The following is a 27,327-nucleotide window of genomic DNA, read 5'->3' on the forward strand; positions in this document are numbered from 1 at the left end:
AAGCCAAAGATGTGAAAAGTCGCCCGTAATCCGTTAAAATTGGTGTTTAATTCGGAATAGTTCGAGATGAAAAGACCTAGTTCACGACAGATCATGAATTCCATAAGAAGACTTAGCTCAGTGTATTTCAAGTAAAGTAGTGTGCGATTTTGCCCCCCTTTTACCACCCCACAACTTTGGTGGTGTGCTACGCCTACTACTCCTTTCGCGTAACCATCAGAAGCTGGTGTGCGAATCCCGAAACAAGTGTGAGTGCGCGAATGAAATAATCGCCTACTCTGTGATAAACACGGTTGTGATTGTGAATGGAGAACTTCGACTCGGGGGGGTTTGTGTTGGTTGGCACAGTTTTCTGCAGCTGTGTGTGTCCGCGCTAAGCTCAATCGGAGGATGAATCGCTCTAATCAGACCATCGCATACTACGGCCAAAACACAAACACCACTCCAAAAGCCAGAAATTGATACACTAACCTTTCGAGCGTGGTTTGTTGGTGTGTTTTGCCGTGGCCTGGCCTGCTGCGATTGTGTAGTATATTTCAAGCAAAACGAACGCAACAGCAGCACCAGAAAGAAGGAAGCAGCAGAAGAAGAGAGTTCGACCGTCGTCGGGGGAATCTCTTTCGTTTCGCGGGGCCAGACCAGACCTGACCAACCAGAGCCAGAGCTCACCAGCCAGCCAGATTTATTGGGTCCGCGCGGAACAATCGTCGTCGTGTAACCGTGTCGTGTCGTGTCGTGCTGCGGAAGAGAACACAAGAGAAAGAGGGGAGGAGGGACTAAAAAAGGTCGAAAAACGGACTAAAAAGTGCTACGAAAGTTGGCCATTTGCACGGTGCCAGTGCCCGGTTCCGAGCGGGACGGTTCCGGAGGTCACCACGACGGCGATGGAGGTGGAAACCAGTATCATCAAGGACGAAACGGTCCGGTAAGTGCTCGCGGCACAGGGGACTGAAGGGAGGGAATTGTCCTGTTCGTTGTCCCGTAGTCAGGGTTGAATTTGGGAGGGGGAGGGGAGTGAGGGGGGTTCGCGAAAAAAAGGTGGACGGATGACACAGGCTGCTGCAGCCTGCTGTGGTGTGGTGGAGGAAACAGTAGAAAGAGAAAAGAGTGGAGGAATCCGAGGTTCGAATCCGAGAAAGGTTTTTTTTTGCATCGTCTTCGATATTTTGCTGCTGCGCTACTCTCACTTCTTGGTGGGGCCGCCGTTGTGTTTGTGAATGTGTGTGATTGAGTGAAAAATTGTATTGAATTATAAGGTTGGTGGGGCTGTTTTTGAACTTTGCTGCCAACATATGGGAGCACGTAGTTGCGTAGTCAGGAAGTTTGTAGACCCTTTATTATTAAAACCCAAGTAGTAGAGGTAGATACTTGATACATTAATATCGACAATCACTGAGACCCAGTTTAAAAGTGTATAAATATCACTAAAGTGCTCATAACTTTAGATACGATTGTCAGATCTTCATTCTTTTGGGAAGGTCTTTTAAATAACCATCCAACGATGGGTAGGTTTATAAATCCGTACTACGTTTTTATCAAAATATCTGAGATCCAGCCTCCAAAAAGTGTATAAAGAACACTTAAGTGCTCATAACTTTTGATAGGGTTGTCAGATTTACAATCATTTGGACTCGTTGAAAAAGTTTTTTAAATATCTTTCTAAAAATGTAAATCTAAAAATGTTTTCTTACAAAAACCACCCTTTTTACAATCTTCCAGATTTTCCTCAAAATGGTTTTTAATCATAACTTATGAAGTACTTCTCTAAACTTTATAATATTCAATAGGGTCTTATGGGACCCCAAGACGGATCGACTGAGACCAAAACAGTAAAAATCGTTTCAGCCAGTGCCGAGATGTGAGAATTTTTCGGTGCACATATTTACATCCAAACACACACACATACATTTTGTTCAGTTTTTGATTCTGAGTCGATATGTCTACGTGAAGGTGGGTCTAGGAGGTCAAATTAAGAAGTTTATTTTTTGAGTGATTTTATAGCCTTTTCTCAGTAAGGAAAGCTAAAAAGGACTTTTTGTATGGAGCGAAGCAGCCACCGACCCTCCTCACTTACTCAATGTTTACAAATCATTTCTGTCATTGCCATGATTTTTCGTTAGATGATATACATTTGGCTTCTTTTACAATATTTTTTTTAATAAAATTATTTCTACAGGTTGTTTAGAATAGTACCCTACACGTGTTGATACATTTTGGTAACGGTTTTACTCTTCCTTTCAGAGACAATTTTTAATCGGGACACTTTAAGCACTTTAAAAAAGCAAACATTTTCGTCTACAAAAACAATTTCCAGAGTTTTTTTTTTAAAAAAAGGTCCATTAGTTTTTTTTTTGCTTTTTGGGTGTTTTTGAAATTATCTTGAGTCAGAGGTATCAAAAAACACTCAAAAGCAGAAAAAAGTGTCCAAAATTGCAGCCAGGTTTAAAAGAAACTCAAATACTTAAAAATTTAATTTAAATTTCAAACTCAAATATTTGAAAAAAAATTTTAGTTTGCGACTAGTAATGAGACATTTGTTGATAACGGTATTTCTGAATAACCCCCGGACAAATCTAGAATAAATTTCTTTTGAAAGAGGAGGGGGAGTCTCTTTGTTTTATGTGTATTAGGTAGCGTTCGTTTTCACGTTACGCAAAAAAAAAAAAGATTTTTGACCCTTTTCCCCCAATAACAAAATTTTCATGCAAATTTTAAAAAAATTATAGAGCGTAACACGGCCTTCGACCGCCCCTCTTCTCCCCATGAGTATGACCTGAAATGCCCGCAAAATTGACCAATTTTGTTGTTACATCCTAATGTTTACACATAATCAAAATTTGTGTTTTTGTCTGCTCTACAATTTTTTAGAACATTGGTACACTCTAAAAAGCAACCATGCAAAGTTACAAAAAACACGTTATTTTAAAATGTTTTTTTTTGTTTTATATGAAAAATGGCAAACTCGCAAACGAGGCAAAATGTATGCAGGCTGACGTTTGTACAAACAAATCCAGGCAAACAAACAAAACAGGCAAACTATCAAAAAGTGCGAGTTTGTTTGTTTGTTCGCCATAGTGTAATAGCTCCTTTAGTAGTAATCCAGGAAGATGAAAAGGGTCGTGCCGCCCCACCGTCACGAGATATCGAAAAATTGACCTCGGATTCGTGATCAGGGACCAAAATTACCAATTAGAGCAAAGTTTCATCGAAATCAAAGAGGGGTCGGGCAACTTTTTCCTATTTCGTTGTGAGTTGACATAAAACAAGAGAAGTATTTTTTTTTTCGTAGAACAAAAGTAGCTCGAAATGACCTCCTGAACACGAGAAAAATAAAAATCTTCGAAAAAAATTTGGCCATAAGAGGGTTAACCTGCCAAAGTGCCCACTCGTAGTTGGTACTCTGTTATTGACCTCCAGAAGTCCACGTGCCGCGGAAGGTGAGTGGGATTTATCTGTCTTTGTTTCGCAACTTCTCAAAGTCCCCTATCATGCTGATAAATACCGGCGCCGGCTACGACCATAGGTAGAGTCACTGGGAAATGGATGGGAATGTTAGTCCGATAGAAACCGCACAATCGAATTTGAGGGGGTTAGTAGATAAGTGTGAGGCGATGATTCACGAGTAGCAGTGAAGTAATCATGTGCGATTTGTTTATCGGCTGGTAGCTTTATACAAATTTAAATATATAATTGATTCGATCGCGATTCTCTCTTCAACATATTCGTCGGCGTGCCTTCCGATCATCGTTGATGTAGGGAGGGCAATACGACTTACTTCTCTAGACAAAATTTGGCTAATTTCTATCGAAAACTATATTAAAAGATCGAATGTTTGTTGTGACTAATTAATCCCAACTCGGCACCCTCCACCCTCGGTTTACGTGATGTAGGACGGACGGATGACCGACCGCCCGTTCAAAGTGATAGTATTTATGCAGCGCGGCGTTTGTGCTTGTGAATAAGCTCGCGATCAGCTATCACCATCACCACCGTAAACCTCCGCGCGAATTCAGATTTTTTTTTCTTCAGCGGACACGGCGCCGGAGTTCGCAGGCAAGTGGTGCCAGAAACGCCAACAATCTTGCACGATTTTCGCTGATTGCTAGTGGGACTTGAAGTTTTTGGTTTCTTTTTTTGAAGATTTAGTTGATATAATCAGGGGAAGCTTTTGACTCTTTAGTAGGACTAGATTCGATTTGGTAGTACAACCTCTTACAATATTTGGTTCTAAAATTTGAAAAGATCCTTGTTTTGATTCTTTAGATGCATTTAAAAGAGTTTTTGTAAGACTTTTGAGTCATGTAATAACGACTGTAGTCGTTTTTTCAGACAAATCTACCAAATTTCAACCTATCGATCTCGAATATTCCCCGTCCATTTTTTCCTCGGCATCACTGCTGCGCTACCTTCTGGTGTATAGCAAAGAGTGTTGCTACAGTTATAATACCGAACTACACCACACACGCACGCTATCGCGGGCCGTTGCGCAAGCTTCAATTTCTCGTACTTGTGTATATCTCGCGTGTGTAGGGTTCAGGAATCGCTGACTTACACTACGGCACAAAAAGAGAGTGTTGTCGTCCGAGGCTGATTCTGGCTTATTTTTGCCATCAGCAGCGTAAATATCGCGCGCGCTCCCAACACCACTTCATTCAACGTGATGTATGTTTGGTCAGCGCGAAAGAGGTGTCTTGGTGGAACCTCGGAAAACCGCGCAAATATCCCCATTCTCTCTCTCGCACACACTCGCTTATCGCTCATGTTGGCTTGTTTTTGTTTTCGTTTCCAAACAGCAGCAGCGGAGTGCGCGGTATTAGTATTGCTGCTGGACAGCACCACACCAACCGAAGGGGCGGTCATCACCATCACAAGACGACGACGGCTGCGCCTCCTCCTGTGAGTAGTAATGTCGCGACGATTGCGCCACCGCCGGGAACGACCGTCACCGTACGGGTTGGCCTCAACATGAACATGTGCCGGCTGTGTTTGGCCGAGGGAACCGCCAGCACGCGACTCCAGCCGGTGTTCTACACCAAGGACACGCCGGACGAGGCGCTGCTGCAGAGGATTGCGGAGCTGACCACGATACAGGTTTGGAAGCGGTGTTGAGTTGGAAGTGGAGACGGTCTTGATCAATCTTTCTCTCTTTGTAGGTACAATACGCGACGGATTTCCCCTCGTCGGTCTGCATCGGCTGTCGGAGCAAGCTGGAAGAGTACTACCACTTTCGGCGGCAGTGCATCGAAAACGACGAAATCCTCAAGATCAAGTACTACGAGATTAAGGCGGCCGAGGACTACCATCGCGAGCAGCTTCATCAGCAATCGCTGGCCCAGGAACAGCAACAGGTTGAACAGCAAGAGTCCGCCAAGGGTGAGGAGTACATCGACGACGGGGACGACATTACGCTGGCGATCGACGAGTCGGCCGAGGTCGAAGAGTACCAGGAGGAGACCGAAGAGGACGAAGCTCAACAGCAGCAGCAGCAACAGCAGGTTGTAGAACAGCAAACGATTCAGTACGCGGACGGAACCGTGTCGACGGAGTACGTGGAAGCAACGCCCGGCGACGATGTACGAACCGTTTCGAACTCGTCCCAGCAGCAGCAGATTCACATCGCCGGGTACAGCGAAGCCGAAGGTGGTACCACCACGATCCAGGCGGCCGAAGGTCACGAGATTTACTACACCGACGGAACGGACACGTACGCGATCCACACGACGACCGAGGGCTACGTGAACGCGGCGAATTACGTTCCCCAAGGGTACGACAATCAAACCGAGATCGAGTGCACCACGATCGAGCACCTCCCCGAAGAGGAAGTCTACATGGACGAGGGCGGCTCAGTCGGAACGATCATCACCCCGCGAGGCGTCCACGATCGGCCGTACGTGTGCAAACACTGCAAAACCAGCTTCAAGTACGAGTACAACTACGAACGGCACATGAAGAACCACGCCAAGGTCCTCTATCGCTGCGGCAAGTGCTCCAAAACCTTCACCAAGCAGCGCAAATGCCAACAACACTTCCTCAAAGCTCACTCCTCCCAACGCTACGAGTGCGACATCTGCTTTCGAACGTACTCCCTCCCAACCCGGCTCGAAAACCACGTCATCGAAATGCACTCGGAAAACGGCGTCTACAAGTGCGACCGGTGCAGCGAAACCTTCACCTCCTACCTGGACTTCAAATCCCACCGAAACACCCACCACGTCACCGTCAACGGCTCCAACCCCCCAACCACGGTCATCGCCCAAATCTCCGACCAACCACAAACGCAAGAACCACCCACCTCCCCGCAACCCACCCCAAGTCGCACCGCGACCTCCATCAGCACGCGCTCCTCCGTATCGGACAGCTGCGACTTCGAGGTCATGATCGACGAAACCAAGATCCAGAAACCCTCCCCCACCCTCCCCGAAACCGCCTCCGTCGCAGAAAAGCGACCCGAGCAGGACCTCGCGTGCCTCGAGGAGGAACCAATCAGTCGGAAGCAGCCCAAAACCACCCTCAACAGCAGCCCGAGCAGTGTGGTACCGACGACGACAATCGCTACTCCACCTTCGGTAGTCGTAAAAAATACGACATCCGCCGCAGCGACGGTCATCACGAACGGGATCGATAAGAACTCGCTGCATCGGCAGCTGCTGCAGCAGATTGAGGAGAGCGAGGCGATTTCGACCGGGCCGAAGATCTACAAGTGCGATAGCTGCGTGAAGACGTTTGTGCATTTGAATAATTTGAAGGTAATGTCTAAACTCCTGTATTAAATTGTATTAACTTAAAAACAAATTTTTAGGCTCACATTTACGCGGAACACGACAACGACAAGCCGTTCAAGTGTAAGCTGTGCCCGATTTCGTTCAAGACGAAGGAGATCCTGGTGATGCACATGGTGAGTACTGATTTTGGTTGACCATTTTCTAAACTTGCTGAACCTAAAATTCCAACTGGTTCTCGGGCATAACTCAACCACTCGAAACGATTCTTTTTTGTGATTTGCAAGGATATCTAGATGATCAAATCTGTAATTTTTGCGATCAAAAACATCGTTCCAACATGTTTTTGCGCGAGTAAAAAATATCGCCCAGAATTCGGCGAGGATAAGCGCGTCGTCAGTGAACGCACACGAAGTTGAAACGAACGAAACCAAGCTCGGCACTCAACCAGCAGTCTGCCCGACACGAAGGCACATGCTCTCGCTCTTCATTTCTCCCACATCCTCTCTTGTTCTTGCTCGTGTGGTGCTGGGGTGATGACAGCAATCACTTGAATGCAGTCATGACGAAGGTGAACAAAATTTTGGCGAACGTAAGCAGAATGTCTGAATGGTGACCCTGTCTCGATTATTTAGGTAAAAATAAGTAACTGCCAATTTTGATCCAAATCGGTTAAATCGCCATGAGTATTCAGGCATTAAAAATGAAGTCGTTGAGAACTGAAAGTTTAACGATTCAAGCGATTGGATCGGCGACGAGTGGGTGATTTTTGATCATTGATGAGGAAATCAGGACCTTTGAAAATATTTTTTTGATAGTCTTCGTAAAAATTGATTTTTTATTAGTTTCAATTAAGGGTCCTGATTTTCGGTTCAAAGATCGGAAATCACTCACTCATCGCCGAGCGAATCTTTGCCGACTGGAGCTCGCAACCAGTTGCGAGCGAACACTACACTCAGGCTGCCTGCGATTTGCTCAATCGCTTCTCCCAGCGACAAAATTATGTACTTCGTGAATTTCTTTGCCCACTCCGACCCGAGTCACACACGAATACGTTCAGAGAGGAGAGAATCTAACAACATACCAGCTCACCGCTCTTTCGGCCTGCACTACCACAGTTTGCTGCAAATTAGTATTTGGCATGATGGAAATTGCTTGTTAATGTGTCTACGATGTCGTGTTATCAACAAAATTGCAAAACGTTTTGGATAACATAGATTAAAAGCTGTTTAATAACTGAGTAATACAAAGCCGATCGCAAACTATTTCGACTCAGCTACTTAGCGACATAACGCAATCGGTCTCTCTGAACCATTCGCTTTTTTTTACCCGATTGAAGAGAGAGGGAGAGCAAAGAGAGAGTATTCTGTAACGATTGGTGTGAAAGCGACAAACGGTAGGAAACGGTCAGAGCAGTTTTTTGGCGCTTTCAATTTATGGTCGCGAGTGAGTGAGTCGTTTTGGAGCAATCAGGACCCTTGGTTTCAATAAATTTGTTTTTCAAACGCAGTTCAGATTCGGTTATCCAAAGCCTCGAATATCCGAAAGTTTGCAACGTCACATTTGAATTCTGCGACCCCATTTTATTCAAATTTGTTCTCAATATTTTGCCATTTTTACCGCCATCTTGGATATAACATTTCGCGAATTCACTTTTTAAAGTATTTATTCTTAGGGTCATATTTAGGGCGGGAACACAGCTTTGCGCAGACTCCCTTATCCGAAGGTTTGTATCTTCGGGACTTCGGATAATCGAATCATGAACAAAACCAAATTAGGTATTGCTTTTTAAGTGTCAGGTAATACACCTGACTCACGGAGGTTTCAAAAACACCAAAAAATCAAAATATGAAAATTTGGTTTTTGGTATTCAAAAAAACACTGAATTTTTCCGCATTTTTTACGTTTCACGACGGAATTGCAAAAAAAAGCATTTTTTCATTAAAAAGGCAATCAACCATAGTCCAGACTCGATTATCCTTGGCCTTGGCTAAATTTCATTTCGGATAAACGAATCAGGAAAAAAAATTCGTTGTCTTTTTTTTCTTATTCTTTTCTACTATAAAAAAGATTTATAATTTGTTTAATCCAAGATGGCGGCCAAAATGGCGAAGAAATATTGATGCATTTTTTTGTTAAATGGGCAGTCAACCATGCAAATTTGACTAACATGTACATTCTTGTTCATGATTCCATCATCCGAAGTCTCATACAAACCTTCGGATAATCGAACTTATGATAATCTAAACTTCGGATAATCGAGTCTGGACTGTATTAAAATTTGTCTGAATATAAGTCGCAGAACTCAGAGTGCTTTTAACATAAACCATTTAATAAAAAAATGCATCAAGTTTTCATCTCCGACATTTTGGCCGCCATCTTGGATTAAACAAATTCTAAATCTTTTTATAGTAAAAAAGAATTAGAAAAAAAAGACAACGATTTTTTTCCTGATTCGATTATCCGAAGTGAAATTTAGCCAAGGCCAAGGATAATCGAGTCTGGACTGTAGTTGATTGCCTTTTAAATGACAAAATGCTTTTTTTTTGCAATTCTTCACGACGGAACTTTTTACTTTTTCTGTCATTCTCGAATGACGAAAAAGCCTGCTTTTCTGAATCAAAAATAATAGAATCGAATAATAACACTTTTCAAAATAAATGCTGAAAAGTTTGTTTTACTTTCAGCATTGAAATAAATGCTGAAAAGTAATACTTTTAACATTTTTTTTTATTTAATCGGTTAATTACCAAAATGCATGAACATTTGACTGAAAATTCCATTCAAATAGTGTTTGGTATTGCAAAAATGTTATACAAAACTCGTTGCAAAACTTGAATTTTGCAGCACTGGTCGACGACTCGTGCTGAAAAAATCACCGCCATTTTGGCCGCCATCTTGGATTTAAAACTTCTAAAAAACTTTTTAGTTTATTAGGGGTCATACATAAGGTTGACAATTAATCTGCCTCCATCGATTTTTTTCAACTCCGAAAACACCCTTTGACGAATGATCAAATTTCGGTTAAAGTTACCTAAATTCAGAAATCTGTGATTATTAGAATTCCTGCTTGGGGACCAACCCCGTGGACAATTTTCCATACAAATAAAATCTTTATGGAGCGTGGACAACCGCCAACATACATTTTGCCTTGTTTGCGAGTTTGGCAAACTGTTAAACACGAAGAAGTGCGAGTTTGTTTGCTCGGTTGCGGTAGTGTAATGGCTCCTTAAGTCGTTGTCTTTCTGGAGTTATAAACATCATACCCCCAAAATAAGAGTACTATATCTTTTAAGTGCTGAAAAATTTATGGTATCGATGGGGTGCTATTTTGACAAAACAAACTGATTGAGAATTCCAGTAGTCCAATCGTAACTACAAAATTATAACCATCTAAAAAACCTTTTTAGGTATTACATTCTCAGCACAATACAACAACTTAAGCGTATTATGGCGACCAACCGGCTTGGCTTGGCTTAATCGTACTACTACCGCATCGTTTGACCGGGAATAAGAACAAAAAAGAAAGTTAGATGAATTTATCGTAAGACACAAACAAAGCAAAACAAAAACCTGACAACACAAACACAGAAAATAATCTCATCCAAAATTTCCTCTTCTCACATAGAAAAAGAAAACAAACAGAATACAGAAATGTTAAGCATGTACTACAAACTTGTAGTAGCAAAACAAATACATCTAGGCAACAAAAAATAGGGATGCTTCTATTTAACAAAAGAAACAAGTGAAAGTAAAACACACAAAATCATGATAGCAACAAAATTTAAATCTGAAAGATACCTAGTAGATAGTAAGAAAAAACTAGAAAAAAATGATGATTTCATTCTGTTTTCCTTTTTTTGTTATCCCGTTTTTTATTGTCTTTACGCAAACAAAAGTACTAATATATATATTTTTTAATGATAGTTGATATATTATTTTTTCTACCATACGGCTCGCTTGCAATAATTGCTTCTAGCATAAAAAAAACATAGATAGATAGTGGATAATTTTGTTTCAAAGCAAAGTTCGCGTTCAGAACCGGGCTGCGCTTGTGGTGCTCCTTTTTTGAAACCCCATGGAATGAAAACGAAAGAATCAAATCTCGCTTATGTTATTACACACTTTTATTTTCTAAATGTGTTTGTTTTATTTTTAAAATCATTACATTAAAAAACAATACTCCTAATTAGTTTACGAACGGTTCAAACCTGGTTTGACCCTAACAAAATCGAAATCGTTCAATTCTTGAGTGAAATTTATTTTTTGTTGCTTCGTACTAGACTAGTATAAGTTTGATTCGACTCATGTTTAGAGAAAAAAAAGCGGGCTGAAATTTAATTTCCTTAAAACCCCGTTTATCCTGTTATTACCGTGAAAGAACGAAAATTGGAAACGGTGCTTCCGGAACTGTACGAAACTTGTTAGATGAAAAGAAATAATTAAATTAAAAAGAAAACTATTATTTTTTCGTTTTAAGTTAATGTTACAGAACAAAAAGTAAACTTCAATGTGATCTGGTTAGTCTAAAAAAACATGATGTTGACCTTTTTTAAAACCTTACTCTTAAATTGATTAGAAATCCCCGTAGCCGCTGTAAGCCTGATAATTTATTTTGACACCCTGTTTAAAACTGTACTATTACTGTAATCGGTTGCAATAGAATTTGAGAGCGGATTAGCGTTTTAAGCAAACATGCTAGAGATTAGATTCTGTTGGAGATAACCGAGTAGGCCGGTGCTAACGGAGAAGAAGGACTGCAAGTCAACAGTTAATTAGTGTCATTACCTGAATAAACTCCAAACCCTACAGACGTGTTTTTTCTTTCACACTCTTCAATAACCAAGTGGTTATGGGCCCAGAGTAGGAAGTTTGGAAGATTCTAGAAGTTGAAAAACAAATTTCTCAAGAAGTTTCAAGAAGTTTTGCTGGTCAAGATGGTTCTACCGAACGCTTCCGGAAGCGGCGACAGCGTGCAGACGAATCCCCCAGGCTCCAGTTCAAGTCTAGCCGGGTTACCCCCGATTCAACGGCTGATTGGACGCGAAAACTGGTCGACCTGGAAGTTCGCGGTCCAGATGTACCTGGAACACGAAGAACTGTGGGAAATCGTGCAGCCAACCCCGAACGCCGACGGAACGTTGCCAGCGGTGAACGCCAAGCTAGATCGGAAAACGCGAGCGAAGATCGCGATGTTGGTGGATCCGGAGAATTTCGTCCACATCCAGGAGGCGAAAACGGCGCGCGAGGCGTGGATGAAGCTGGAAGAGACGTTCGGAGATCTCGGACCGGAGCGGAAGATTGGCCTGCTGTGCAAGCTCATCAACACGAAGCTTGTGAACTGCAGCTCGATGGCCGACTACGTCAACCGGATCGTTACGACGTCGATGCAGCTGCGAGGGATAGGATTCAACGTCGACGAGGAGTGGGTTGGAGCTCTACTTCTCGCCGGATTGCCGCCGGAGTACAAGCCCATGGTGATGGCGATCTCAAATTCCGGATTGCCGATCAACGGGGACGTGATCAAGACTCGACTGCTGCAAGAGGTCGAGGAACCGCCAGTCACGGTAGCCCTAGCAACGAAGGACAAGCGGTATCCCACCAAACAAGCGGCAGGTCAGTCGAAAGGACCGAAGTGTCGGTCTTGCCACAAGTTCGGGCACATCGCCAAGGACTGCCAAAGCAAGAACCGACTAGGAGGAAAAGGACAGAGCGCCCTAAGCACCGTTCTGTCCACGATTGGCGCAGCTGAAGAAGACGAGTGGTATTTCGACTCTGGAGCGACCTCACATCTGACGAAGGACAGAGGTCTGCTGGAGAACCTGCGAGACGGTAGCGGAACAGTGACGGCAGCCAACAACGGTGCCATGAAGGTGGTAGCCACAGGGGACGCGAAGCTGAAAGCAAGCTGTTGCCCTGGTAGCCCAGCCCTCGATGTCCGCAACGTGCAGCTGATTCCGGAGTTAACCACGAACCTGCTTTCCGTAAGTCAAATAGTTGAGAAGGGAAACACGGTGATCTTCGACAAGCGTGGCTGCCAAGTAGTGAACCCGGATGGAGATGTGTTTGCAACTGGAACCAGGGTGAACAATCTCTTCCGATTCGACGCTGAGAAGCAATCCCGAGCGATGGCGTGTCGAGAATCTGGACAAGCGGAGCTGTGGCACAAACGGATGGGTCATCTGAACGTGCACGGACTGAAGCAGCTCAAGAATGGTTTGGTAACCGGCATCAAGTTCAGCGACGACGGCATCGGCGATTGCAAGGTATGTGCCCTCGGGAAGCAGACGAGACTACCGTTCGGGAAGGCTGGGTCTCGAGCTGAAGAGCTGTTGGAATTGGTCCATTCCGACATCTGCGGACCCATGGAGGAGACGTCGATGGGAGGCAAGCGATATTACATCACCTTCATTGATGACAAGTCGCGGCGCATCCACTTCTATCTCCTGAAGACCAAGTCAGCAGAAGAAGTCCTGGCCGTGTTCCGGGAATACCACTGTCTGGTCGAGAGGCAAACTGGACGCAAACTGAAGACAATCCGAACGGACAACGGTAAGGAGTACATTAACCGCATGTTCCAGGATTATCTGAAGACGAATGGGATTCGGCACCAAACGACGGTTGACTATACGCCCGAGCAAAACGGGATGGCCGAGCGAGTCAACAGATCCATCGTCGAGCGCTCCAGGTGCATGCTCTTTGAAGCGAACCTACCGAAGCGGTTCTGGGCAGAGGCAGCATCCACAGCGGTGTACCTGCTGAACCGATCACCGACGAAGGGACACGCGAAGACTCCGGAGGAAGTCTGGTCTGGCAAGAAGCCGGATTTGTCTCACCTGCGCATCTTTGGAACATCGGTCATGGCTCATGTACCGAAACAGAAGCGACGTAAGTGGGATGCCAAGGCGGAGGAATGCGTTCTAGTCGGTTACGAGGAGGACACCAAAGGTTACCGAATCTTCAACAAGACGACCCGGTCGGTAACGGTCAGCCGGGACGTGAGGTTCATCAGCGAAGGAGAAACGAGTCACGCGGAAGTTGCGGCCACCGAGCAAGGTGCCGTGTACGTGAAGCTGGATTTGCTGGAATCGCCGGCACAACCTGGTACGGACGGTACTAGGACGACGCCAACCGGGCAGCAGCCGGAGCTGTGTCAACCCGGGCCAAGTCGTGAGCCGGACATTCCGTCGGATCAAGAGGATCAGTTCGAGGACACCTCGGATGACGAAACGTCTGGAGAATCGAGCTACGAGACAGTCGAAGAAGATCCAGCAGACGTGACAGTGACGCTTTCTCCGGCGCTCCCTCCACGCACATCTTCAAATCCACCCGTGTCACAGGTGTTGAGGCGAAGTGGTCGGGAGCGCGCGTTACCAGGCAAGTTGAAAGATTTTGATTTGGGAAACAAAGGTGTACCGCGATCCAATGTTTCAGACAACCCCGGCTCTGGACCTGCGCTGGATCGACAAGGCCTGATTGCAGCTGGACGTCCAAGGAAGCGGCTGAACAAAGCGAGCAGCTGTACTGACGATCCGTGTACCGTGGGCGAGGCGCTCGGCGGTGGGCAATCTGCGCAGTGGACGGCTGCGATGCAGGAGGAGTACGACTCACTGATGAAGAACGGCACGTGGGACCTGGTGGACTCACCCCCGAACCGGAAGATCGTCGGCTGCAAATGGATCTTCAAAACGAAGCGTGACTCGGAAGGCGCAGTGGTTCGTCACAAGGCCCGATTGGTCGCACAGGGCTTCACGCAGAAGTACGGGTACGACTACGACGAAGTATTTGCGCCTGTGGTGCGACAGACGACTTTCCGGACTCTCCTGGCCGTAGCTGCGAAGCGGAACATGGTGGTGAAGCAGTATGACGTCAAGACCGCGTTTCTCAACGGCGATCTTGAGGAGGAGATCTACATGCGCCAACCACCAGCGTTTGTTGCGGACGGCAACGAGCGGAAAGTGTGCAGACTCAAGAAAAGTCTTTACGGCCTCAAGCAAGCAGCCAGGTCGTGGAACAACAAGCTGCACACCGTACTCGCCAAACAAGGATTCACTAGGTGCAAGGCGGACCCCTGCCTGTACAAGAAGGTGAAGGCGAACAAGTGCTGCTACGTACTGGTGTACGTCGACGATTTGATCGTGGCCAGCGATGCGAGTGGACTCCATCAAGAGCTGGTAGCTGCACTGGAGAAGAATTTCGAGATCAGTCAACTGGGCGACATCCACTACTATCTCGGAATTGAGGTCGAGCGCGATGACCGAGGTGACTTCTTCATCAACCAAGCGAAGTACATCAACCAGGTCGTCGTGAGCAACGGTCTGGGCGATGCGAAGGTCTCCAAGATGCCCCTGGACCCTGGGTATCTGAAGCAAGAAGCGGAAGGAGAGCCATTGCCGGACAACGTCGAGTACCAGAAGGTGGTCGGACAGCTGCTGTACCTGTCGGTGAACACGAGACCGGACATTTCCGCAGCGATTTCGATACTGAGCAGGAAGACAGCTGCACCGACTCAAACGGACTGGACCGAGCTCAAGCGGATCATCCGGTACCTGAAGGGGACCAGCCACTATCGTCTGCAGGTGAGCAAGACCGATGAACGAGCTGGACTGATCGGATACTCGGATGCAGACTGGGCGGAGAGCACCGCGGACAGGAAGTCGAACAGCGGACAGATATTCCTGTTCAACGGTGGGACGATCAGCTGGAGCTGTCGCAAGCAGACGTGCGTCGCGCTGTCAACGGCGGAAGCAGAGTTCATCGCGTTGGCTGAAGCGACACAAGAAGCTTTGTGGCTGAAGCGATTGCTGGAGGATCTGGACGAGGACGGCGCTGTGACGGCCAACGAGGACAACCAGAGCTGCCTCAAGATGTTGGAGAAGGAGAAGTTCAGCAACCGCACCAAGCACATCGCGACGAAGTACCACTTCATCCGGGACGTGAAGGAGAAGGACGAGGTGAAGTACATCTACTGCCCAACTGAAGAGATGGTAGCAGACATCTTGACGAAGCCACTACCGGGGGTCAGGATGTCCAAGCTGGCAGGAGCGTGCGGATTAGCACCAGCACCTCGAGGAGGAGTGTTGGAGATAACCGAGTAGGCCGGTGCTAACGGAGAAGAAGGACTGCAAGTCAACAGTTAATTAGTGTCATTACCTGAATAAACTCCAAACCCTACAGACGTGTTTTTTCTTTCACACTCTTCAATAACCAAGTGATTCATAATGTAGGGAGAGTTGAGTTTTCATCTGTACTATTCATATTTTACCGTCGCTGTTGGGTGAGAACCGGATTTGTGCGTTTGACCGAATAAGTTTGTCATACCCCGTTATTTTTCTCAACTTCGTTTTGCCGCGAATCAGAAAACCAATGTGCTCATTTTTGTAGACTTTTTCATAATCGAATGCTGTTTAGGTAGAATTTCGTTAAACTAAAACAAAGAAAAAAAAAAGTTTAAGAAACGACAAAAAAAGAAAACAAACATTTAGGGAAATTTATTAAACATTTTTTGGAACGGAAACAAAGGATGGAACATAAAATTATGACACAAATTGAAAACTGATGATAGGATAAATTAAATAAATTATGAGAATTCCTAAAGTTCTTGAATGTCGCCATGGTATATAAACAAAATAAAAAAAAACTGTAATAAAATGTTCTATATATGAATCGTATATGCCTGCTGAAATATTCCTGGACTTATGCCGAAAATTCCTTGATTTTTACTAACACAAGTTTCTTCGAAAGTATATTTGAGCATTTCTTTACGAAATCGGGATTTTTTATCTTGCTAAAAGTTTTTTGGTGCCTTTGATATGTCCTAAGAAGCTATTTTGCATGATTAGTTTGTCTATATAATCTTCCATACAATTTTGGCAGCTGTCCATACAAAAATGATATTTGAAAATTTAAAAATCTGTATCTTTTGAAGGAATGTTTTGATCGATTTGGTGTCTTCGGCAAAGTTGTAGGTATGGATAAGGACTACACTGGAAAAAAAATGATAAACGTTAAAAAAAATTGGTGATTTTTTATTTTACTTTTTGTCACTAAAACTTGATTTGCAAAAAACAAAATTTTTTCTGATATGTTTCAGGGGACATCAACTTTTCAGAAATTTCCCGAACGGGCAAAAATCTTTGACCGAGTGATGAATTTATGAATCAATACTGTTTTTTTTTTCAAAAAATCGAAATATTGGACGCAAAATAAATAAAAAAATGGCCAAACATTCAACGGTGCACTTAATCAAAATTTCACTAAAGTACCAATATTTCGTTTTTTTTTTTAAATCAGTATTGATTCAAAAATTCGTAATTCGCCCGTTCGGGAAATATCTGAAAAGTTGGCATTGGATGTCCCCTAAAACATATCAAAAAAACAAAAAAATAAAAAATTAAAATAGTGTTTTTTTTTTTGCAAATCAAGTTTTATTGACAAATAGTGAAATTAAAAACCACAATTTTTTTTATCTTGTGTCATTTTTTTTTCAGTGCAGTCCTTATCCATACTTACAAACTAATTATGCAAATTTGCTTCTTTGGACATACTAAAGGCACCAAAAAAGTTTCAGCAAGATGAAAAATAACAAAAAAAAGAATGACCGAAATCTCAGAGAAATGCTCTACTAACTTTTCATGTCGTTCTCGGATGACAAAACGGCCTTCTTTTCTCTACTAAAAATAACAAAATCGAAAACTTTTCGTTACAAGGGCTGAAAAGTATATTTTTCATCGCTGAAATGGGTGCTGAAAAGTTGAACTATTATGCACTTGCATCTAAAAGTTATACTTTTCAATATAGTTTTGATTTTTACGATGAATTGACTAGAAATTTACTTGAAGAGTGTTTTTTCGGAATAGCAACAAATATTGATTGCAACTAATTGCAAAATTGGATTTTTTCAGCACTCATCGTATTTATGCAACTCGTTGAATGATTTATCAAATTTCTATAACGATAGTATCCTTTTTTATCATTTTATTTAGAGTGTTAAACATTTAATCGGCAGGTGGATTCTTTCAGAAATAAAAAAATATTGTCAATTTTTGTTGTCTTTATTCCTAAATTTATTCAATTCACTCATCCTTATCGTCCTCCTGGGTAAACTCATTGATCGCGGACACCTTCAGCACCTCGTGCTCGTCGCCACTGTCGTCGTCCTTCGACGGTCCCGCCGGCTTTCGCTTTTCCTCCTTCTTCTCCTGCTTGTCCGCCTTCTTCGATTCGGCGGACGCCACCTCCAGCCCACTGGACCAGGTTCCCCGCGGGATATCCGAGTACGCGGCGGGATCCATCGGATCCAGGGCACCTTCCTTGCCCCGGCCACGTGGTCCCCGATCTCGTCGGTCATCTCGGCGATCGTCACGGCGCCCTTGATCCCGACGGTCCCGGTTGTTCCTGTCCTGATTGCGGTCCCTATCTCGGTTCCGTTCCGGCATCCGCGGCCGCTTGTCGTCATCCCGCATGGGCGGTTTCACGTTCGGTCGCTTCGGAGGATTCACCACCGGAGGCTTGAGACTTTCGCCAATGGGACCAACGGGACCTGCGCCGGCAGTCATCGCCGATGGTGGTTTCGGAATCGGCGGATAGCTCTCCACGATGACCGCTTTCGGCGTGGCCTCGTTGGCCTGTTCCTGACTTCTGGTCTTTTCCATCAGCTCCTTTCGCAGAACTTTGGCGCTTTTGGTCATCTTGGCGTCCGGATGCGTCGGAGGCAACCACGAAACGATGCGCGTTTCCTTGTTGTAAAAGTAGAACGCCTTGCAACCAATGTCGAACTCCTTGCGCCAGTGCCGCGGAAGTGGGTAACGTTCCAGCAACCGTTTAACCCGCTTCTCGTACTCCTTTTCGATTTCAAACTCCACCTCGCCGTACCTCTGAACGCAGTACATCGTACAGTGATGGTAAATGTTGTACTTGTTCTGGCATCCGTCTACCGACTGGAACCCATACCGCTTGACCATCTTCTGCTTCATCTTCTCCGACCAATCCATCGCCGGAGTGGCTTTCGGTTTCTTCGCCACCGGATACTCAAAGCTGTCCGGATTGACCTGATCGTACTCATCGTAATCCTCGGCGATAATTTCCTCATTGTTGTCCGCATCGCGAACCGCTTCCTCACCGTCAATGTCTTCCTCGTCATCGTCGTCGCCCTCGTCCGGGCCGCCGGATTCCGACGAAGAGTCCGAGTGTTGTTGCTGCTGCCGCGATGGGGGTGGCGAAGGTCGCTGCGTCGGACGGTCCTGATCCGGTGCCGGCGTGGCTGGTGGAGCGCCTGGCTGAATGATTCCTCGTTGGGCCAGGCGCTTCAACAGAGCCTCGGGAAGCATTTTTGGGCCGGAAATCGAGATTTGCGAAAGTGAACGACGGCTAGATTGATTTCTGCACTGTTTGTTTACTTGTGTTTGACAGTTTAGACAGTTTTGTTGACTGGCGTACACGGTGAAGTGAACAGTGATAAAAACTGGGTTAAAACTGTGAAGTTTTTCGAGCAGTTTTCTATATTTAATGACGTTGACGTAAGCGCCAAACTTATCAAGAATTGGGTACTAAAGCCCTATGTCAATTTTTATGTACAACGGTAAAAAACACGATTAAAAACCATTTCTGATCACTTTTTTTCATTTTAATGCAAAAATTTTTTTTGACAAGACAACATTTTTTCGATGGATCAACTATGGTCCCCTTGGAACGAGCTGTCAAGTAGGAGCTTTTCTGTCAAGAAGGACCGCGAGGATAATTTTTCAAAATTGATTTAAAAATCCATTTTAAACTCTTTGTGGCCGTACAAAGGGTCATTGTACTCAGAAAAATAAGCTTTATCGCCTTAAACAATAATATCAAAAATCTAAGCTTCATTTTAGGACCCAATAACGGTCAAGAACGGTCAAGAATGCTTTGCAGATCATATTAAAAAAAACTTCATTATCTCTCTTATCTTTATTTCGCTTGCGAGCTTTCTTCACCCGCGAAAGAGAAAGGAGGCAAATCACGGAAAAGAAAATCGCTCCCGAACTTCTCCAAGAAAATCAATCTGCTGATGATTTTTTGTGAATTTCCTTGTCAGCACCGCATATTTATTTCACTTTGTTTACACACATTGCCCATCTACAAAATGTGACAGGCCATATTTCGACGTGTGACGTTACACTTGCTAGTGTAGTAGTGAAAAAGATATTCCGCCGAATAATCAAGATGATGATTTTTTTAAGAATCCTGTAACATTCTCCAGAATGTCAACTGTATCAGTGGTTGCTTAATGAAACAATGATCATGTGTAACAATGGTGTACTATGATTTATGCTAAATACCACATCTCTTCCTTGTTTAAAATTAATTTGGAATAATTTACATAGGGGAACTATACCCTTTTTAAGCCTATTTCTATTATCGGCCTATCAGCACTTTGATCATGAATTACAGCTTTTATAAAAAAAATTTGACTGTTACAAAGTAATAAATAGCTCAAATAAAAGTGAGCAAGCAACTCTCTATTGTTGATACATCTGAAAATGTTGATTTAATAGCGGAAAACGGCAAAAGTGATGAGAATTGGTCGAATGGCTTAGAGTGATTCAAATGGGTATATTTCCCCTACCTAATTGGACATTTTTTTTCGATCCTCTTTTTCATATCATTCATAATCAGTTAAACAACATTGTCTCAAAGTTTTCTATGCTTGATCCCATTTCTTTCTTCTTTCCTTCTAAAATAAATAATATTTTAGAATAACTTTTTTTTTCTTTGCTATAAAACCCTGAACACAATAAGGAACCATAGATTAGAATGATTTATCGGTCATTTCAATCTTGCTGCCTTTTTACATCAATATTTTCTTTCCGTATCTGAAAAATTCAACTTCATCTTTACTAAATATTTAAAGTAAACTGAAACTTCATTTAAACTCAATTTTAATCTGTATACACCATATTTTTAATCGAGTTCCATCGACGTCTAATTTATTAACGACTCAACATGACCAATCGACGGATCGATCTGGCACGGTGAACATGGAATTCCCCCAATTTCCTTTGTCAGATCGTAATCTCGAAAAATTAGATTGAACGACAGGGTCTTTCCAATCCCGACAGACCGAAGTCCTACCGTAACTTTGGCAGACCTGATTCTCACCAATAAGGTCGAACGACTGGATCGTTCCGACACGGTAGACCGGAGTCCTACCGATTTCCTTTGCCAGACCGGAGTCTCGACAAAATAGACCAAACGAACGGATTCGTTTCGATCCCGACAGACCGGAGTCTTGCCGATTCCTTGCCAGGCCGGAGCCTCGACAAAATAGACTGAACGACTGGATCGTTCCAGTCCCGACAGACCGGAGTCTCATCGATTTTCTTGTCAGACCGTAGTCTCGACAATTAAGGTCAAACAAACTGATCGTTTCAATCCCGGTAGACCGGAGTCTCGCCGTTTCATGAAATCAATACCTCTTATTTTTTAGTATAAATTGAAGCACCTCTTTTCATTTCAATTTCAGCAGGTTGGCTTTAAAAGTTGGGCTATTTTTCACCGAATTGCCAAATGGTACTTTCAAACACCTTGTCTTCCAACACCATCAAATGTTTCAGGTAAACACAGCAAATTTTCACAATTTTCCAAGAAATTTTCAGTTTTTCATCCTCGTCGCCAATGTAAAATTCCCAGAATGTCAACTGTATCAGTGGTTGCTTAGTGAAACAATGATCATGTGTAACAATGGTGTACTATGATTTATGCTGAATACCACAAATCCTTTTACCGATCTTTCGTGCGCGAGAGATAACAGCCAACTCCCTTCGGATTTTTTCTCTAGATGAATGTCCAATGATTTTCTTTTGATGATGATTATTCCATCGCTGCTCGGTACGAACGATTTTTTTTTTCAAACTCTTTAGGCAACCATCAGCTTACTATGGTTGAATGAGCGTCGCGACGCATACCCTGAATCATTTTTGCCGTAGAAGAGAATGAACAAAAAGTTTAAGTTTTCAGCGGTGGTGTTCTACATTCTGTAGCATTCTTAATAGTGGACGAATCACTCTTGGGCAAACTATGAGCTGGTGAGGTCCTTGAAAAATAAAAAAAAGCGTTAAGAGGCTCAAAACTGGCAAAAACCAATACCAAATCGGTGCTTACAGATTAAATCCCATTTAAACTTCAAATTCAAAGCGCCAGGTCCTGTTGCAATCAATTAAACTCATATTTGGGATTCGGGCTCAGTACAACTATGGGGAACGTGCCCTGATATGCCCTTTAAATTGACTCATTTTGCAGCGTGCGTTAGATTTTCATTGATATCAATAAAAAAAATCAAATTATTCGCTCTACAGCATTGCCGAAGGCTTGATTGTTTAGGCAATTGCAAACCTCTTTTTACACCTAAACTTCCATAACCTCTAGCTTAGACCAGGGCCAACATTTACTTCCCCGTCCGACGGAAGGCGTGATCACACAAATCTCGTCTCGAAAAATGGACCTTCTGGGATCGAACCCAGGCCGACTGGGTGAAACGTAACCACGCTTACCCCTACACCACCCCTACACTTGGCTAAATATTTGTTTAAACCTTTAAAAAACAGCATGTTGCTTCCAAAAATCGTTTTCAACTAAAATAAAGTAATAAATAGCTCAGTAAAAGGTGAGCAACCAAGGTTCTATCAATAGTTAAAATACGATAATTTCCTCTACATGTTGTTCTTACAAAAAAAAAAAAAAAAATCAAAGCTAAGCTTAAATAAGCTGCAATAAAAACATCTACTCTGTTTTAGTTGCGTTTGATTTTGATCGTTCAAATTTATTTTGGGAAAAAATAATAAAGTTATGTCTATCTGTATGTTTATTAATTTATTTATTTTTTTAGATTTAAGATTAAACCTCACTAAGGCTAGTACAGTTTTTTTGGTCTCGTCGATTAAAATGGTCAATCACTAGAATGTTTGCTTAGTACGAATAGTGAAGATGTTATATCATTCGTTTACTTTGATTTAGTTTTTTTTTGTTTACGAAAAAACTAATTCTCACAACAACATTGTTAACATATTATGAACATCTTATAAAAAATAAGCTTAAAATGAAAAAGTACTATTTTTATACAAAGTTTTTTGAACAGATATACATTTTGGCCAAGCGTCGCCTCTGAATTTCGGGCTGGGTACTAGGTGCAGTCTTGCATTGTACTAGTTTAAAATTTGTTGAATTCCAGATTTTAGATTTAAGTTTTGCTTTTTTTTAATACAATGTATTTCTTAGGGGAGAACTGTCTTTTCTACCACTCAAATCCGACACCAAAATTTTTAAGAAAAAAAAAATATTAAAAATAAATTCGTTTTCAAAATTAGGTAGCATTAAGCTTAAATTGGATTCTAAAGCCCTATGCCAATTTTTATGTACAACGGTAAAAAACACGATTAAAAACCATTTCTGACTAAATTTCTGATCACTTTTTTCATTTTAATGCAAAAAAAAAAAAAAAAATGACAAAACAACATTTTTTCGATGGATCAACTATGGTCCCCTTTAGAATGAGCTGTCAAGTAGGAGCTTTTCTGTCAAGAAGGACCGCGAGGTTAATTTTTCAAAATTGATTTAAAAATCCATTTTAAACTCTTTGTGGTCGTACAAAGGGTCATTGTACTCAGAAAAATAAGCTTTATCGCTGTAAACAATAATATCAGCAATCTAAGCTTCATTTTAGGACCCAATTTTTGATATTATTGTTCAAAACAATAAAGCTCATTTTTCTGAGTACAATGACCCTTTGTACAACCGCAAAGGTTTTAAAGTGAAGTTTTAAATCCATTTTAAAAAAATGAAGCTTCGTGATTCTTTCAAAAATAAGGCTTTCTAGGCCCAGTGAAAAAAATATAATGTAACCCAAAAATGACGAACTTCTCGTCACAGTGTCCTGATGCAAACATTGATCGAGCTCGAGCTGTCACTGCCCTGTGAAGTATGTTTGCTGACATATCGGGCGGCCAGTAAAAAAAAACCAGCTAGAAGTCGCCTGACAAAAAACTTTTGCTAGAAAGAGATAGGAACCTGATGCAAACAAACGTCCAGCTGTAATGTAAACATACTTTGAATGTGTTGGTAAATTTCTGACTAGAAAGCCTTATTTGATAATAAATATTTAAATAAAACAGCTCGAATATCTTACTGCTCGAATAGTTTCGAAATCCACAAGCAGATGTCGCCCGCCGAATCTGTCATGCAAACAAAACAAACACAAAAAAAAACTGTTTTGAAAAGTGCACTGTCGCAGAACCGCCGCCGTTGGATCAGCAAACCTGCGGTTTGGATTTTAAAAACGTAACTTATCCGCGTAAATCACGACCACACAAAATGATCCCCGAACTCCAGACGGCGATCCAGACGGTCCAGGAGAACCTGTATCGCGGGTTTGTCAGCTCCAAGCGAAGCGGCATCGACTGGTTGAACGTGAGTTGATGGTTTGCGGTTTTTGCGTAACGAATTTTCAAGTTGTTTCTACATTGCAGACCGTTTGCGGTGACTTCAACAAGCTGTTTGCGGTGTTGCACAAATTTCTGGTGTTTGAGGGGTGCGGCCGGGTTGGCACGATGGAGATGTCCTTTCTGTGCCTGTCGCAGATTGTCGTGTGCATTCGATACCTGGAGCGAACGCTGATTGCTGAGCAGGAGAACCAGTGCGTTTTGTCGGTGAGAGATTCAGTTATTTGCGGTTAAAAAGGATAAATTCAAATTAATTAATTTTGCAGTCGACTCGTCAGTTCTTTCTGGATCGGATAGTTTGGTGTATTTCAAAAATTAAAGCTTTGGCCGAGGATAGTAGCCTTCAGCAGGAGAGCTCAACTGAGTCCAATTTTGTCAGCTTTCTAGATCTGGCCTTAAATCTTGTGGGTCCGATGACGATCGCATTCGACGACAATGGCCATGATATTAATCGCGCCGAGCAGGATGCCGAGGCCATGATGGAGAGTGCCAGAATCCGGTCGGTGGTCGAGGCTTTGATAACGCAAACGTTTGCGTTCGGTAACGTTCTGGAGGATGACGATCGCGCCCAGTTGACCACGGTTTGTCAAAAGGTTCTGAAGGAGTGTATCGCGCTGGAGAAGGAATCGGCACTGGTTGAGGGCGAAGGTCGACCGGATGCGCAGGGTAGACGGTTGAGGGCCAGCGTGCTGGAGGCGGTCATTTATCAGTTGGAGGCGCAAGTTAATGATTGTTTGTTGAAGTTGGTCTACGAAACGTTTGCCGAGCTCGATCAGAACGTGATCCGAGAGATGAGACGGTTGGTGAAGGAGGAGGCGTCGGAGGAGCAAGTCGACGGGATGGCGAACCGTTTCGACGCGATGGTTGATAAGATTACGCAAATTGGACTGTTTGCAATTTCCTACGCAGATAATTACAAAGCGGCCTCAACTATTCGAAGCTGTCTGGCTTCCGTGGAAGCTCTGGATTCGTACCTGATTCCGTCGATTTACGTTCCGTGCAACCATCACTCGAACCTGCTGGAAGCGCACTGGTTAGAGGAGTCCTCGCTATTGCGCTACCACGTGCAACGAATTATCGATAGTAACGCATTTTCTTCAGCCTTGATTGAAATTCTGGACACAGGAATCGATCGCTTGAAGGACTCTTTTGAACCGATGGAAGCAAAAAAGTTGCTTGCCAAAGCGGAAGTCTTCCGGCAGCACTTGGAATTTAACGGATCCGAACTGTGCTTGTTCCAGGAACCACTCAAAATTCACTTTGAAGACTTCAAAATGATGCTCCTTGAGTGCAAAGCCATCCTACGATGTTCAGCGGAAGACCCAACCATCGCAACGGACCGCATCCTCAAACGATTCCGCATTCTGCTCACCAAACTGAGAAAGATCCAACTCGCCGTTGGCAAATCCAAGGAACCAACCAAGGACGCCGACGCCGACTACAAACCCGCGCTCCCCCTCCCCCAAACCGACGAGGAAAAGGAGGTCGATCGCAGCGTCCAGGAGTTCTTCTCCACCAGCGTGGTACGGCCCTCGGCCACCAGCATCCTCTACCAGAGCCGACGCGGTCCACCGGGAACGGCGCGAAGAAACACGACCGCCTCGCCGTCCCTGCTGCTGGAAATCAACAGCTTTTCCGACGTGACGGCCGAGTTGCGTCAGCGGGCGGAAACAACACCGGAAAAGAGTGCTGGCAGGAAGGGAAAGAAGCCGGTGGTCAAGCGGAACAGTTTGAGGGTGGCGATGTTCAAGCGCGTGCAGTGCCGGGAAACGGCGGAGTTTTTCGAGAGCTTCAAAAGCGATATGGAGCTGCAGATTACGGAGATTTTGGACGAGCTGACAGATCTATCGAGTACGTTTTCACCATCGGAGCAAATGAAGGTTGAACCAGGCGAAGGTTTCACCACAAATGAGGAAAAAGTCGGCAATTTGGATGGTGAGAATCGACTAACAAATTAACCTAAATCAGCAAATAATCAAATCTTGTTTATTTCAGATGTTCTAGATAAGTTTACGAACCTATCGACGACATTTTCACCAGCTGAAGCGAAGGTGGAAAACTCGGAACAAGTTGTGGAAAGTACCACACCTTCGAACAGAAAGTCTATCACAAAAGAGGAGATAGCGATTTCGAAGGATAATAGAATTACAATCAACATAACTACAGACATTTAATATTAGGTTTAGCATAGTTTTAAGCTTAAAAAATTGTGTACTTACAAACTGAACCAGTATTGAGATGACTTCATCCCAAGTGTGCGCCATTTGAATGTTTTAAATGTTTAGAACCTTGTTGATTACAGTAATAAATGACACATTTATTAAGTATTTACTGAAAATGCTGATGTTTTATTTTATTTTTGACTGTGTGTGTGTGTGTGTGTGTGTGTGGTCCAATCCAATACCCGCTAGCCGGTAGCGATATCATGGGAAAGTATAGTTTGTATCAGACTTTGTATATGCCGAATGCTGATACAACTTATCTCAGTCCCGGGTATTAGGTGGTGATAGCCCTCGCGCTGCTTCCAACGACCCGTTTCAGAATGACAGAGCTCCTTGCGGTCCAATTCCGAGGTCGCTGGGCATTGTTCGGCCCCGCCTAAACATAGATGCAAGCATCTGAAGGAAACTCGATCTATATTTAGACTTCCAATCCCGTCAGGCAAATCAGGGATCAGCGCGTATTTAATATGAGAAGATAACATGTTTCAACACTACGGATCATTTCACTGCTAGATTGTAAACCTTCTGATGGCCGACTGCTTAGCATCCCAGACCACCAATCCAAAGGCGTGAGTTCGAATCCCACCTGATTCATTTTCGTTTTTGTTCATATTCAAAGTTCAAATTCCTGATTCCAAATTTCAAAGGTACCGACCGGGATTTGATCCCTGAACCTTCTGCTTGTGAGGCAGAAGCCGTAACCATTAAGCCGCGGAGCCGGTATGTTCTATTTTATTTTTGACTGACATAAAATTCGATATGCTTTAAAAAAAACTAAAAAAATTAAAAAGACCCAAAGGCTAAAACAAATTTTGATCGTAATTTCTCGAGGCAGGCTTTCGGATAATCAATTTTTCGACCAATCTATTATTATATTTTTGTTTCGTTGTGTTATTTATGCTTGATTGACCCCTGAACTGC

General features: G+C 43.4%; 3 protein-coding genes across 7 annotated transcripts; 2 read left to right on the forward strand and 1 right to left on the reverse strand.

Annotated features, from left to right (window-relative positions):
* LOC120429121 (zinc finger protein 236-like) lies at positions 1–23,974 on the forward strand. 5 transcript variants are annotated; one of them, XM_052707315.1, is made up of 5 exons: positions 1–925; positions 4,791–5,091; positions 5,154–6,746; positions 6,800–6,895; positions 23,858–23,974. In XM_052707315.1, exons 1-5 carry the CDS (start codon positions 885–887, stop codon positions 23,957–23,959), a joined length of 2,133 nt encoding a protein of 710 aa, XP_052563275.1. In that variant the 5' UTR covers positions 1–884; the 3' UTR covers positions 23,960–23,974. The 5 variants fall into 5 exon arrangements, with proteins under 5 accessions (XP_052563275.1, XP_052563276.1, XP_052563277.1 ...); XM_052707316.1 differs by having other exon boundaries at positions 4,794–5,091; XM_052707317.1 differs by having other exon boundaries at positions 4,797–5,091.
* LOC120429686 (uncharacterized) lies at positions 17,760–19,137 on the reverse strand. Its single transcript, XM_039594721.2, has one exon. The coding sequence runs from the start codon at positions 19,046–19,048 to the stop codon at positions 17,795–17,797; it is 1,254 nt and encodes a 417-aa protein (XP_039450655.1). The 5' UTR covers positions 19,049–19,137; the 3' UTR covers positions 17,760–17,794.
* Positions 23,960–26,518, forward strand: LOC120429782 (serendipity locus protein alpha-like). Its single transcript, XM_039594844.2, has 4 exons — positions 23,960–24,152; positions 24,212–24,391; positions 24,451–26,119; positions 26,180–26,518. Exons 1-4 carry the CDS (start codon positions 24,057–24,059, stop codon positions 26,356–26,358), a joined length of 2,124 nt encoding a protein of 707 aa, XP_039450778.2. The 5' UTR covers positions 23,960–24,056; the 3' UTR covers positions 26,359–26,518.
* The last annotated feature ends 809 nt before the right edge of the window (positions 26,519–27,327 follow it).

This window comes from Culex pipiens, chromosome 2, assembly GCF_016801865.2.
Source record: "Culex pipiens pallens isolate TS chromosome 2, TS_CPP_V2, whole genome shotgun sequence".
Lineage (NCBI taxonomy): Eukaryota > Metazoa > Arthropoda > Insecta > Diptera > Culicidae > Culex > Culex pipiens.

Excerpts from the sequence above, each read along its gene's own strand:
- LOC120429121 (XM_052707315.1), top strand. The coding sequence starts at position 885 with ATGGAGGTGGAAACCAGTATCATCAAGGACGAAACGGTCCG. Across the intron at positions 6,747-6,799 it reads TGCATTTGAATAATTTGAAG|GCTCACATTTACGCGGAACA; the intron begins GTAATGTCTAAA and ends ACAAATTTTTAG. Across the intron at positions 6,896-23,857 it reads AGATCCTGGTGATGCACATG|CTCGAATATCTTACTGCTCG; the intron begins GTGAGTACTGAT and ends TAAATAAAACAG.
- LOC120429686 (XM_039594721.2), bottom strand. The coding sequence starts at position 19,048 with ATGCTTCCCGAGGCTCTGTTGAAGCGCCTGGCCCAACGAGGAATCATT.
- LOC120429782 (XM_039594844.2), top strand. The coding sequence starts at position 24,057 with ATGATCCCCGAACTCCAGACGGCGATCCAGACGGTCCAGGAGAACCTG. Across the intron at positions 24,153-24,211 it reads GCGGCATCGACTGGTTGAAC|ACCGTTTGCGGTGACTTCAA; the intron begins GTGAGTTGATGG and ends TCTACATTGCAG. Across the intron at positions 24,392-24,450 it reads AGAACCAGTGCGTTTTGTCG|TCGACTCGTCAGTTCTTTCT; the intron begins GTGAGAGATTCA and ends TTAATTTTGCAG.